Below are 15,338 nucleotides of genomic sequence, written 5' to 3' on the forward strand. Positions count from 1 at the left end.
TTTCATCTAATGTCTATGGAGGGCTGTATGCAAGTGTAAAGGGTCTCATAACCCAAATGTTCGTCTTACACCCAAAAAAGTGCTAGGTTGTATACCTTTATGGAAAGAGAAGCCAAGGTAGACCCTTCTGATACTCCATGAACTACAGAAGCAGACATTGTAGAAGGCCACAGGCATTGATCCGGTCAACATGACAAAGTCGATGATCATCAGCTCCTAACAAGGGAAACTTCTAGCTCCACATCACTCAGCTTAGCGCTGCAACAGCACCTTCCACAAATGTGAATTATCTGTTGGTCAATGCACAGATACACCTTGTCTCACCAGACCATGATTGTAGCATAGATGTACAGCAATATCAAACAACTGTCATGACATACCATATCACATCTTTCTGATTGGTGTATATATTTATATTAATTATACGGTATACACCATGCACCCAGGGATCAGGCCATAGTGATGCGATTGGTTGCAGGATCGTCAGCCAGAACGGGGGGGGGGGGGGGGGGGGGGGGAGGAGGAGTGAGAGTGAAGAGCTCTCCTAACCAAGAGACGCCCAGCACGCCTTTGCTCTGACTGTACAGCCTATTGATTGCAATGCAAGCTGTGTAATTTTTACATTTGTCCTAGGTGACACTGTAGCGAACGTAAATGCAGACATAGAGGAATACGGATACGATAGAAAGCCCATTGCTTGCTCCATGTATGCTTGGACCCCCAGTTATGAACAATGGAAAAAAGAAAGCATTTGAAGGGAGCTTTCATTATATATTTTTTTATTTAAACTACATGCTTCCGTCAAATGGTGCCGCTCGGCTGATTCTGGAAGAGTTTTTCTTTTTCTTCTGAGCCCTTCCGTTCCAAAGTTATGCTCCCTGGTAATAAACAAGCAAATTTTCCCATCAACCTACTGGGTGTGTATCAAAGAACTTGTGGGCGTGTCCTTGTTTTAATTGGTCAGCAGAAGAAGAGGAAGCAACGCCCACAGCTAGTAGGTTGATCGGTAATAAAGGTGCTAATTTTTCCTGTGGACATAACTTTGGAATGAAGGGGCACAGAAGAAAAAGAAAACCTGTTCCAGAATCTGTGGAACAGCACCAATCGGAAGAGGGGCTCAGTACAAAGAGAAAAAAAAAAAAAAAGTTCAGTGACAAGTCCTCTTTAACCGACTGATTACAGCTGATCGCTGGTAAACCAAGCCTACACAGAGCAGATAAGACTTTCTATTGTATCCGTACTGCGCTCAGGCGGGAATTGTGCGCTTCCATCTCTTGAGCTGCGCGATACCCCAGAGGTTTATTGAGCGATCTGTTGTCCCCCCACCAAATTGCTTGCAAATCTAAGAACCAAAAATTAAGAAAATTTTACTTAGTTACTAAAATGCTATTCATCTTTCCAGTAAACTTTAGGTTTCAGCTTTTCACTTTTTTTTTTTTACTCCCCAAGACTTCTGCTTACTGTAAACTCTTTGGTTGTTTACTGTCAAGAGGCCTAAATCCCACGCAAAAAAAAGGAAAAGTGTTTTAAAAAGTTTGTGGAATTTTATTAAGACAATCATTGAGCCCCATTTATATAAAACATTTTGCTAACTTTAAAGAGGATCTGTCTCCAATACGGACAATGCAAACTGCATACGTATTTTAATAGATCTTTATTTAATGATGAAGCTGGTGTACTTGCTATGAAAATCCACACCAGAAGAGCTGCCTAATCCCAATATTAAGAGAGTTAGCTGGACTCATAAAATATGAATTTTAATATCAGGGAGAAAAAAAAATGCCTTTTATATATTACTGATCTGACATGAATTTTCAGCGTAATTACACTAGTCTCATCAGGTCTTAGATATTAACTTAGCTTGCATTGTGACAAATTCCCTTCAATTTTTTTTTAAAAGTTGAAAACTAATACACTCATGTCAAGTTCGAATTCCAAGAGGGCGGAACATGGCAGCGCATTCTTGAATCCCGATGCCATGCCCCTCCCCCATGCCAAAATAAAATGTCCCACACTGTGCCTAGACAATAAAGCAACCCAAACTGTAAGAAATGTTATTGGGTCACCCAAACTTCAGACTTTTAACCTGTCACAACCTTGAGGCACAGTGAGGATTATAACAAAAAAAAAAAAAAAAGAATAATAATTTAAACCCCCATTTAAAAAAGTAAGGAGTCACATTTTCAGTATTCTCTCTCGGTGCAGAATTCACTCTTTTTGGGTAGAACCTTTTTCTACATTTCATCATATAAGCGCAAAAAAAAAAAGTTTGCTTTGGTGCCAATTATCGTACTTCCATCATTTTCAACGACAAAGGTATCTACAGGGGTGAAGACAAGTTTGGTGATAACTTACTAATCGGTTGGGGTCCGCACCATTCATTTCCTATGGGGCTCCCGAGGATTGTGATCGGCTTTTTCCAGCAGCCCCATAGAGGAGATGATGCAGTAGTGTGTGTCTGACACGTGTGCCATTTTGTAACGGGAATAATATTTCCCTCCAGAAAATTTGTGACACCCACTGATCACCAATCCTCCAGCTTAAGGGGCTTGCTGAGAGGGTAGGGCGTAAAGTAAGCCTCGACAGGACTGACAAACGGGTGCCAAAACGCAGTGTGAAAGCCCCCTTAGTTCTTTTAAATACTCAAAAAAAGGCCCAGGAGAAAACCCATCACCAAAATAGCCTAAAAGTTGTACAAAAATATCTAAATAATCGCACAAATCTGTATTTTTATAAAAGTGTAATTAAAATAAATATTAAAAGACACAAACCATAAGAAATTATTAAGCACTCATTTACACAGACAGGACCATTACGCTCCGAACAAAACGTTACGATTAAAGTCTAAGGCAGAGTCAGGGTAGTTTACACAAAAAAAAAAATATATAAATATATACACGTATGTAGAGTTGTCAAAGTTTGGTGTGCCGAATCCCTCCTTGCATCAAGTACAGAAGTTACTTCTTATCCCCCCTCACCGGTAAACGTTCCTCAGTTTAATAAGTTACATTTTTGGTAAAAAATAAGCGTAGGACCAAGAGAGGGCTATCCGAACCCAAAATATTAATCAACCATCCCAAGGGATACATAATAATAATGTTTGATCGGAGGGCTCTAATCTTCACCGATCATCTAGCGATCCAACGAATAGGGTCAGACCGATGGGACTTCCATGGTCAAGAACACGAACCAGTAGATAGGTGATAAATCTTTTTGGTTCAGATACCCCTTTTAAAAGAAATTTGCATGTACAAGAGTTCAGTTTGGTCACTTATGATCTCGTAAAAAGGCCTTTATTCAGAGTAAACATCAGATAGAAACATGGAGCAACCCTCCATATTTCATCCCAAAGGCAATAGTTGTCGATTGTTCGCTTTGCCCTGAAGAAGGTACAATTCACATTTACAATGAGAAGTAAATGAACATAAACACCCCTACGGAGCAGACACAAACCAGTCCAGTGTTGAGAACTCGAGAGACAATCGGATTCTCCTCCAACATTTTTAAGCACACAGTTTCATCGTCCGCCTCGTCCTTTATGGTTCTTTTATTGGCAGTGGTGCTTTTATACCCACAGAACCAGTCACAAAACTTTGAGCATCTGCTTTCGTCCTCAATATTCAGCTCCGGAGAAAGCTGTCCCATAAGAGATGCTTGCCCGTTAGAGTAACAATCCACAGGAGTCTCGGCTTCCGAGACGCTTAGGGTACTTCTCGGATTTTGGTCATCTTTGTAAGTCATTAGAAGGTTGATGTCCTCGGTTTGGATACTCTTAATATGGTCCTCGGACTTCCCATTAGGAAGCGCTTGTTTTAGGGTTTCTGTAGGCGTAGAATTTTTATCGTGATTTTTGTAGGAATCCTCCGTGTGCGGTGTTTCTTTAACGGACTTGTTTTTTAGTGCCCAGAAAGTAGTTGTCCTGATTTGTTCTTTCTTTGGAGGTGGCGTCAAAAGGCTGACTACGACGGCAATTATGGCGGTGATCCAGAAGAGAGCGGTTGCGATGTACATATAGTGGATGTTTTTGATAAAACCGGGCCGATTGTCCGGTAAGTTGCACTCTGGGGCTCGATAAACAAAGGCCAATACAAGACGGGTGACTCCGAGTACGAAACCTACCACGCCGCCGTAAAATGCCCCTTGTTCATTGCAGCGCTTCCAGAATACTCCAAGCAGGAATAAAGCCGCTACCGGAGGAGTTAGGTAGTCTGCCACCTCCTGAATGTATAGGTACATTTGGCCCCCTTGCATTTCCACAATGATTGGAACCCAAGCAATGCTGATAACCACCATGAAAGCTACGAACACCCTCCCGACCAGCATAAGTTCTCGAGATGTTGCACTTTTCCGGATAAATTTGTAGATGTCAAGGGTAAAAAGGGTACTTGCACTGTTAAATATGGAGTCTAAATCACTCATAAGGGCTGCAATCATGACCGCCATCATTAAGCCACGTAAACCCACTGGAAGAACCTTCATGACTAATCGTGGATAGGCAATATTGGAGCATCCAGCTCGGCTGCCGCAGACTTCCATGCAGTGCTCGGGATTGATGCAAGCAATATCATCCACAAACATAATTCTGGATATCATCCCTGGAATTACAATTAAGAACATTGGTAAAATTTTTAAAAAGCCAGCCATAAGCGTCGATCCTTTCGCGTGGGAAATATTTTTGGCTGCCAAAACTCTCTGGACGATGACTTGGTCGGCACACCAATACCACACCGAAGCAGGAGTCTGACCCAGAAGAAATCCAGGCCAAGGTATATCTTCATCGGTAGGTTCTCGGAGCATTTTAAGCGAATCGGGTTTAGGCGAGACGTGGCACGAGTTCGTATTGGTAAAGTTGTGGGTTAGCAATATGGAGGTGATATTGGGTGTTGCCAACATATATCTCCTTTTAACTTCTTCAAATCCACCGATTTCCACAAAACTTATAATGGTCAAAGTCAGTGCTCCGATGATCATGAGAAAAGCCTGTAGGGTGTCGGTATAAATCACCGCGACCAGACCGCCAGTGACCGTGAGGAGTGCAGTCATCCCAATGAGTAGTATGACCGACAAATATAGGTTCCATCCGAGGGATTCTTGGATGAACAATGCCCCTGAATACAAGTCTACGGACAATTTGGTGAAGATGTACAAAATCAAGGACAGAACAGCAAAGTACACCTGGATACGATGTCCTCCGTAACGTTTTGATAAATATTCCGGCATGGTGTATACTCCAGAACGTATGTAGACTGGAATAAAGACCCATCCAAGGAGCTGCAACAGCAACAAGGCATTTAGTTCCCATGCCCCTACTGCGAATCCACTCGCCGCTCCGGACCCGGAAAGTCCAATGAAATGTTCGCTACCAATATTACTTACAAAAAGGGAGGCACCGACAGCTGCCCAGGTCATAGAACGACCCGCGAGGAAGTATCCGCTTACTGTACTCCTGTTCGATTTCCACATGGCAAAAAATCCAAAACATAATACCAGTACAAAATACAATGCCACTATGGCAATATCAGCCGCTTCCAGTGAAGCCCTCATGATTAGAAGATGGGATGGGTGGGAGGGATACGTCCAAGAAATTTTTGTTTTTCTTTTAGTAAAATCCTTTAAAAAAATAGCGACCTCAAGTCAAAAAACAGTGCAAAAAATAATCAAGTCTTTGTCCTTTGGTTTGCTTTCTTGACGCCAGCTCTTGCAAGATTCGATGCTTTGCATGCACTTTTTAAAAAAAAATTCCAAAGCCATCGGCTATTTAACCATGGAAGGAGGACCTATGGCGAGGAACCCTGCAAGGCAGCAAAAACAGAAGACAAAGACACAATTAGAAAAGGTAGTCATTGTAAAGACAATGACACTTGAATTAAAAAAAAATAAAATAAATTTACAACAAAGGTTCCGAATGTTCCCGAAGTGTTAAATATATATTACAACACTACATGGTACATTGACGGACGGGGGAATGAAGAAAGGGAGATGGGTGTGGGAGCTTAACACAGATCATACAAACTTTCCCGGACGCTCGCGACAATCTAAAAATATGGATTGTATTTCACAATCTACAGAAGACTTAGAAAGCAAAATGGGGAAGCAGGAAACAAGTACAAGGGTTCGGAACACCTACGGCCAAAATACAAGTCTATGTCACATTTTCAACACTTATCGCCAAAGTTACTCTTGCCAGTCGTTAGGTGAATGACTGTCAGAAAAGGGAACTTTTAAATACGTTTAGGGATCGTTCACATCAGCATAAAAAAATAAATAAAAATTAGATTCCTCAACGGAGGGGAACAGAAGAGTTCAATATGTGATCATGACATATTGCCAAATTAAGTCCACCAAGGATAAAAGAAAACTATTGGTAGGGCAAGTTTCAGTTGCCAGGTGGCAATGAGTCTGGGAAGTTTAAGGTTGGTCCTATAGGGTTGGCAAATAGATTTGGTCCAACGGTCAGGTCGGTGATCTATGGCCGTCAGATGAGAGCCTTCGAAAACCGCTTCCGTCGAAAGACATGTTTGTCTTACCTCCAGGTGAACAGAGCGTCGGCAGTCCGAAATCAAACACGTCGGATCAACGTCTTCCCCAACGATCAGTTGTCCAGGGACCACCGTACACATAAGACTGTTGGCTAAACCCATCAATATCGGCGGGTTCCGCCAATAAATGTATATTGAGGCCTTTATGCCCAAACATATGCATGCTTGGTTTCTACTGTACCAGCGACCTATCTCTTGTGAGAATAAACTGGCAAATCTCTGAATTTCAGGATCCTCCATAAGGCAAGAGTCAGGAAGCCACCATACATATGAGATTACCAATCAGGCTCACCAAATTTGACCGGGTAAGTAGACTTTGTTACTATGTGTATGGGTAGTTTAATTTTTTTCGGATGTTTTTGATAATCATCTATGCAAGGTTTTATTGCCCGTCCTGAAAAAAAGAGTGGTCTAAAAAGACCACCCTTATTCTAAAAACTGTTGCCAACGAGACTCGAGTTTTTGGCTTGCCGCTAACTTTTTGGTAGGTTTCGAATTAGATTTTTGGGAGCTATTATTGTCGGAAATCAAACCAGAACTTGATTTATATGCAAAGGAAAAAAGGGAAGGGGAAAAAAATTTAGCTCACCAGTTTGAAGCAGAGGTCCTTGTGTGCAAGTTTGCTCAGGAACAAAAGTCTTGATTGACTCAGAATGTAATTCACGCAAGGAGGTGCCTGGATCAGAGGCGTTGTCCACAACACAGAAAAAAAAAAAGGAAGTAACTCTCCAGCGTGAAACTTGGATAAAAGTTCAATTTATTTAGACAAATCCATTAAAGTCCTTATTTCATGGTGGTACAGCAAATGATGGGGTACATGATACGACCAATGCGTTTCGACCTGTTAAGGTCTTAATCATGGTACCATTATGAAATAAGGATTTTAATGGATTTGTCTAAAAAAATTGAACTTTTATCCAAGTTTCAAGCTGGAGATTTACTTCCTTTTTTTTTCCTCTGTTGAGAACTTGATTTAGTCATATTGGGCCCCCAAGACTAACCTAAACCAAAAATTACATCACTTTTTGGACTGCATGCTAAAAAGTCATTTGTCTATTCGGACCAATGGCATCTTAATTTTGGAAAACCAAGATGAACATTGGTAGATTGGTATCAAGCTTCTCATACCCAGTACCCAATATCCTAGACATTTTTAAGACTCTGCACCACTCTTGTCTTTAGGCCGTGTTTGATATTGCAGCTTAACGTCGCTCACTACGAACTACCATACTACCCAAAGTGCATAGATAACAATGGTGCTGTTACTGGACACCACCCTTTAGCGCAGCGGTCTAATTCTTCCCTTGCCGGGATGGTGCGCGTTCAAGACACCAAGGTGCTCGATCATTATAATAAAAAAAAAAAAAGAAATCTGTTGCAACATAGTCGGCACCAGGATAGCATTATATAGAAAAAAAAAAAAAAAAAATTATATATATATATATATATATATATATATATATATATATATATATATATATATATATATACACATACACTATAAAGAAAAATTGAGCAAGACAAAGACACAAAAAGACAAGAGAAGACCTTGCCACCGTTCAGAAGAGCAGATGGCCAAACTTAATACTCAAATGTTCTAGAAAAAAAAGAATCAATAATCCGTAGATATCAGAGGTTTTGGATGACTTTAGTCTAATGTGTATGGGGACCTTAAAGGGGTTGACCAGTTAAAAAAGTAATTGCCTATCTGCAGGATACAAGATGACTGATCAGTGGAGGTCCGACCCGCACCGATTGGCAGATCCCACCTGCTGCACCAAGTTGTAAGGAAAACAAAAAGATTTCGATCTACCGATCAGTGCGACAACCATCGATCAGCAAGTTATCTGGTGGATAGGCGATGACTGGTTTAAAATAAGTTATCTTCTTTAAGTGTTCAATTTCCCTGCAAAGGGAGCGTAGGGCAAATTGAGTATTACACAAAGCCTATTGTAATCAATGGACAATCCAGGAATGGAAGAAGAGTCGCTCGCTACAACGCCTCTCCATGGCCCCAAGGAGTAAAAGCAGCATAAACAGCGCAACTCCACTCATAAGAAATAGTGGCTCCTATCAGCTGAAAACTCGGCAACGCATAAAGCTCTCGAGTCATGATCCAAACTCGTAAGTTAAAACCTGCAAAATAGACATTTTTAAAAGCCATATAAGCTGTACTTACAATGTAAAACCTCTTTTCTTGGCTTTATTAAGAAAAAACAAAACATAAAATAAGGATTAGGAGATTCCCCTGCAGGGAAAATGATTGCAAGAACTCGAGCCAAGATCTTATTAAAATGGACCAGCCAGCACTGAACCTCATATGCGGCCCCCGGAGCCCTAATTACTTGGTCATCGGGGGAATCGAGGAGGTCTTCTGCTGGCCAGAGAACTTTTTTTTTTTTTTTTTTTTTTTATGGAAAATTTATAACTTTAGGGTCACAGATCAGATGACTTCTATACGGTGACATTTTTCTTTTATGTCGTTCTGTGTGTCAAGTTTTTAAAAAGTTCATACAAACTTTTTAGAAACTTTTTTCCAGGTCACCACCTGACAGCACCATGGAGGACGTCCTTCTCATCCGCAGTGGGACAGGAAACCACGAGAGTTCAAAAGGACCCTCCCACCTCCACCCTCCAGTGTTTTTTCCTGTCCCACTGTGGATGGGAACGACGAGAGATCGCCTAGTCCCTACAGAGAGTGTGGATCGGGGGGGCTCGGCCTCTTCCTTCCCGCTGGGAACTCTGTTAGCTGACACCCAAGTGATCGGGTCCCTCAGCTTGTACCAGTGCAGCGCTGCTCCTGGTAAGAGGTCGCTTCCCCCTGGCGGGGGCTCTCGACCTCGGAGGATGCCACCACAGATGTACCTGATCGCTCCTGCGAGGCGCACCCTCTGCATGCGATCCGAAGCCGGGCGGTACGCTGTGCTTAGGACGCTGAGAGCGAACGTGGCGGAGTAACTTCCGGTTCACCGCGCCGTGCATCACTTCCGGGTCACGGCCGGGAGCAATGGCGGCATCCTCGTTGCTCCTGTTCAGGAGGGGACTAGAAGTATATAAGGTAAGATAGCGCAGCGGCGGCGCGGCGTCGGTTATGGAGAATCCAGATCCTATAGCTGCGGCGAGCGCTGAAGCGCCGGCTTCCCAGGCTCATGTGAGTGCACCCAGTGGTGAGGGTTGTTTCTACATCAGTTAGAATATCCATTAGCGAGATTCTTGTTTATTTTAGGGACAGTCTTCTTCAGGAGAAAAAAGAAGAAATAAGAAATGTCCCTTATGTGCCTCAAAGCTTGGCGCCTCCTGGCTGAAACCCCTCTGTGAGCCCTGCACTGCCCGTATTGTGGGGGAGGAGCAGGCCTCCTTAATAACGAACATGAGAACTATGGTTAGAGAAGAGGTGCAGGCCTCTATATCTAGCCTTTCCACTCCCCTGATGTCCCAGTCTGATTACCAGGATCTTCCTAGGTCCAGGAAAAGGCAGAGGGAGTCTGACCTGTCATCTGAAGACAGTCCCTCAAACTCTGAGATGGAGGAAGAGGAAGTATGCAGAGACCCTCCTCAGAGGGGAAAGAAATATTTGTTCTCTTCTAATGACATAGAAGAACTACTAGGAGCTGTGAGACAGACCATGCAGGTTGAGGAACCCTCAACCTCCAAATCCGTCCAGGACGAGATGTTCGGGGGCTTACGTTCACAAACATCAATGGTCTTCCCGGTTAATGCCCATATTCGGTGAGTCCGAGCCGGCTAGTCTCTAATCTTGTCTCGGTAAACAGCCATTAACCTCTTCATCACCTATTCCCACAGTTCAATGATTTTGGAAGAATGGGAAGAGGCGGAAAAAAGAATCTCCATTCCAAAAGACTTTAGACTGCGTCTCCCGTTTGATCATGAAGAGGTCAAAGATTGGGAGGATGTACCAAAGATTGACATCCCACTGGCAAAAGTATCAAAGCGGACTGCCATACCATTTGAGGACTCCTCAAACTTGAAGGAGCCTATGGACAGAAAGGCAGATGGTCTCCTCAAAAGAGCGTGGGAGAGTTCTGCCGCAGTGATCCGCACAAATATCGCGGCGACATCTGTGGCGAGATCATTGCATTTATGGGTCGACGACTTGAAGGACCAGTTGTCGGCAAAGACCTCGAGGGAATCTATTATTAAAGCTATCCCTTTGTTAAAACTTGCAACAGGTTTTCTCGCGGACGCCACGGCAGAGTCTGTGAGATTCACTGCCAGAGGCCAGTCCCTATCAAATGCTGCCCGTAGGGCTATTTGGTTAAAAAATTGGTCGGGGGATGTTCATTCGAAGAACAAATTATGTTCTATTCCCTTTTCAGGGGGCAGAGTCTTTGGTCCCATATTAGATGACATACTGGAAAAAGCTTCTGATGATAAGAAAGGGTTTCCAGAGGAGAAAAAGAAAAAATACCAGCCCTTTCGTAGGCCCTTTTACAGTCAGAGATCAGACTATAGGGGTAAGGGGAAGCAAGGTAGGTGGAGCTACCAGAAAGGAGGAGAGAATAGGAACCGAAACAGAGATCCGGGTCCCTCAAACCCTAGATCAGAGTTCAGGAGAAAATGACGCCACCAGGATAGGGGGACGGTTGCTAAACTACCTAGAGGAGTGGGAGAAAATTACATCAAGCCCATGGGTCCTTCAGGTTATATCTCAGGGGTACAGGATAGAGTTCAACTCCCTTCCCCGAGAAAGATATTTTGTTTCCAACACCCGTCTCTCTTCAGTCTCTCCAGTGTGGTCGGACGTACAGGACCTCCTCCGGATGGGAGCGATATCTCCTGTCCCTCCTCACCAGATAGGAACGGGTCATTACTCGGGTCTTTTTTCTATAAAAAAACCCTCAGGAGAATCTCGCACCATCATAAATCTCAGGCCTCTAAACAGATGGCTAAAATACAAGAGGTTCAAGATGGAATCCATCCGCTCCACAATTCCCCTTCTAGGGAAAGATGTGGTAATGTGCACTTTAGACTTAAAAAGTGCATATTACCACGTACCAATATATTCGCATCATCAGAGATACCTGAGATTCGCAATAGAGAGGGAAGGAGAAACATTCCATTATCAGTTTCGTTGCCTTCCATTTGGACTAGCGTCGGCTCCAAGAGTTTTCACAAAACTCATCGTAGAGATCGTGTCTTACCTCAGGAAACGAGATATCACGATAGTACCATATCTCGACGATTTCCTGTTGGTAGCAGACTCGGTGGAGCAACTCAAGATCGATTCTCAGTTGGTGATCTCCACACTGCAGAAGTTAGGATGGGTCCTGAACTGGGAAAAGTCGCACCTAACGCCAAGATCAAGAAGACAGTTCCTAGGAATAGTGCTGGACTCGAAGTTGAGAAAATCATTCCTTCCGGACATAAAACGGTCCGACCTGATAAAAAAGGTTCGACAGTTTGCAAAAAATCGAGGGACAATAAGAGATGCTATGAAGATCTTGGGCATCATGACATCCTGTATCCCTTGTGTCAGCTGGAGTCAATTCCACTCTCGCCAGTTGCAAAAGGCGGTTCTGTCATCATGGGACAGAAGACAGTCTTCTTTGGACAGGAAGTTTCTCCTGTCTTATCGGGTCAAACAGTCCCTTCGCTGGTGGACGGTGTCAGAAAATCTCCGGAAGGGTGTCCCTTGGATCCAGGCCCCGGCAGTCACGGTAACAACGGATGCAAGTCAGCAAGGCTGGGGCGGCCAGGTTCTCGGAAGATTCTTCCAGGGCCAATGGAATCTGGAAGACGGCAGCAATTCCTCAAACCACAGAGAGCTACATGCGGTGTGGAAGGTGTTGAGTTCAGCCCGATCGTTGCTAAAAAACAAGCACCTGAAGATCTTTTCGGACAACATGACGACGGTGTCCTTTCTTCGTCACCAAGGGGGGCCAAGGCATCCGAAGCTACAACATCTGGCCGATCAGATTTTTACCTGGGCAGAAAAGTCAGTACTTTCGGTCTCAGCGGTTCACTTAGAAGGCTCAAGAAACCAGGTTGCGGATTACCTGAGCAGAGAAGAGCTGTCACCCACAGAGTGGGAATTGAACAACAGAGTCTTCGATACCCTATGTCGACGCTGGGGGACTCCGACAGTGGATCTCTTTGCGACCAGAAGGAATGCGAAGGTAAATGCTTTCTATTCCCTGAACCCTCAGGAAAACCCGACAGGAGTGGATGCTCTCTCCCAGTCATGGAGCAGGAGTCTGCTTTATGCCTTTCCCCCTCTAGCTCTGGTACCGAGGGTCCTCAGAAAGATATTCGAAGACAAAGCTCTGGTGATCGTGGTGGTTCCCTTCTGGCCCGGGAGAAGCTGGTTCCCTCTCCTAAGGAAACTTGCAATAGACGATCCGTACCATCTCCCAGAATTAAAGAACTTACTTTCTCAGGGTCCGGTTCTTCACCAAAACCCGGGAAATCTTCAGTTAGCGGCTTGGATCCTGAGCGGCAGATCCTAAGAACAAGAGGCCTATCTGAGGAAGTAATTTCCATTCTACTAGCAAGTAGGAAACCAGTGACCTCAAAAATTTACCTTAAGATTTGGAAGAAATTCTGCAGCTTTTGTGGAGATGCAACAATCGATGTTGATTGCCCTAACATTCCTAAAATTCTGGACTTTTTACAGCAGGGATTCAGGAAAGGTCTTAAACCAAGTACCTTAAGAGTCCAGATATCAGCCCTCAGTGTATTCTATGATACTTCCCTGGCCGCTCATCCTTGGATCACACGGTTTTCCAAGGCGGTTACAAGGTTAAGGCCCCCAATCAGAAACACCGTCCCTCCTTGGGACCTTAACCTAGTCCTTAATGAGTTATGTAGGGAGCCTTTTGATATTAAGGAAGACATTAATATTGCTAATCTCTCCCTTAAAACTGTTTTCTTGGTAGCCGTTACTTCGGCCAAAAGATTAGGGGAACTCCAAGCCCTGTCCATCCAGAACCCTTATCTTCAGGTATTCGAGGATAGGCTAGTTTTAAGACTTGACCCAGGGTTCCTTCCCAAGGTTGCCTCAGTTTCCAATATAAACCAGGAGGTAGTACTTCCATCTTTCTGCCAGTTTCCTAGGAACCAGAAAGAGTCCTTTTTTCATAACCTAGATGTCAGGGAAACAGTACTAAAATATCTAGATATGACTAGGGCCTGGAGGCAGGATAATAATCTATTCGTCCTTTACGGGGGTCCTAATAAAGGGAAGAAGGCCTCAAAATCCACCATAGCCAGATGGATTAGATCCGCCATTAGCGTTGCCTATCAGGCGCAGGGAAAGAACCCCCCAGAGGTCCTGAAAGCTCACTCTTCTAGGGCTATGGCCGCTTCCTGGGCAGAAAAAGGTGGGGCTTCAATTGATCAGATTTGCAGAGCAGCATCTTGGGCTAACATTAGCACCTTTTCAAAACACTACAAATTAGATGTAGTTTCTTCTCAATTAGCGTTTGGCAGGAAGGTGCTTCAAGCGGTAGTCCCACCCTAGAACAGGAAGTTTCCTTTGGTACTTCTCCATGGTGCTGTCAGGTGGTGACCTGGAAAACGGTAATTAGTCTTACCGATAATTGTATTTCCAGGAATCCATCCTGACAGCACGGATAGTTCCCTCCCTAATATCTGGTATACTTATGTGAAGTAACATTTGTACTAATCTTGTTATGTTCAAAATAAATTTGTTTTGTTTGCATCCATCCAGACGTGTTACTTTGAAAAATCACTGAAGGGTGGAGGTGGGAGGGTCCTTTTGAACTCTCGTGGTTTCCTGTCCCACTGCGGATGAGAAGGACGTCCTCCATGGTGCTGTCAGGATGGATTCCTGGAAATACAATTATCGGTAAGACTAATTACCGTTTTTTGGACTACCAGAGCGTCCATCACTGACACTCCCACTGGGGTTGTCACCTTGCTGCCTGCCTGGGGGGCATCATTGCCAATAAGGACTTAAAAAGAGGTGTCTGATAATAAGTTATCACCTATGAATAGGATTGCTGGGGGTCTGACATAAGGGATGTGCACCAATCAGCAAAATGAGAAACTTTATAAGCAAAAATAGTACATCAATTTGTTATGCAGTAATGCCCCTATAAAATGACCCAAAAAAAAATAAAAAATGAGGGTTTAGCAATATGGGCATAGTACATGGTGCAATGCCACAACCGCCCCAGCTCAGGCACAGGGTGCCCCGACCTCACTGGCCAAGGTGCAAATATTTTGACTGCCACATACTCCATGCAAAGCATCAAATGAAGGGAGGAGAGGAAGTGAATTAGCATTGTGTCTACACCGCTCCCCCCCCCCCCCCATCCCCAGTAATGGCTACACAGGATAAGAAGTAGTGCTGTGTATACACCGCCCCCCCCAGTAATGGCTACACAGGATAAGAAGTAGTGCTGTGTATATACCGCCCCCCCCCCCCCCCGAGTAATGGCTACACAGGATAAGAAGTAGTGCTGTGTATACACCGCCCCCCCCCCGAGTAATGGCTACACAGGATAAGAAGTAGTGCTGTGTATACACCGCCCCCCCGAGTAATGGCTACACAGGATAAGAAGTAGTGCTGTGTATACACCGCCCCCCCCCCCCCCCCGAGTAATGGCTACACAGGATAAGAAGTAGTGCTGTGTATACACCGCCAACCCCCCCCCCGAGTAATGGCTACACAGGATAAGAAGTAGTGCTGTGTATACACCGCCCCCCCGAGTAATGGCTACACAGGATAAGAAGTAGTGCTGTGTATACACCGCCCCCCCCGAGTAATGGCTACACAGGATAAGAAGTAGTGCTGTGTATACACCGCCCCCCCCC

General features: G+C 44.2%; 2 protein-coding genes across 2 annotated transcripts in view; both read right to left on the reverse strand.

The window, feature by feature from the left end:
* MRPS6 (mitochondrial ribosomal protein S6) overlaps positions 1-15,338 on the reverse strand; it is a 53,836-nt gene that overhangs the window by 33,315 nt on the left and 5,183 nt on the right. The window lies entirely within an intron of this gene.
* SLC5A3 (solute carrier family 5 member 3) overlaps positions 2,733-15,338 on the reverse strand; it is a 17,795-nt gene continuing 5,189 nt past the window's right edge. Inside the window, exon 2 of the mRNA XM_077293908.1 lies at positions 2,733-5,792. Within this exon, the coding sequence (XP_077150023.1) occupies positions 3,403-5,544 (2,142 nt within the window). The 5' untranslated portion in view covers positions 5,545-5,792 and the 3' untranslated portion in view covers positions 2,733-3,402. The remainder of the gene's footprint in view (positions 5,793-15,338) is intronic.

This window comes from Ranitomeya variabilis, chromosome 3 (assembly GCF_051348905.1).
Source record: "Ranitomeya variabilis isolate aRanVar5 chromosome 3, aRanVar5.hap1, whole genome shotgun sequence".
In the NCBI taxonomy this organism is placed as follows: domain Eukaryota; kingdom Metazoa; phylum Chordata; class Amphibia; order Anura; family Dendrobatidae; genus Ranitomeya; species Ranitomeya variabilis.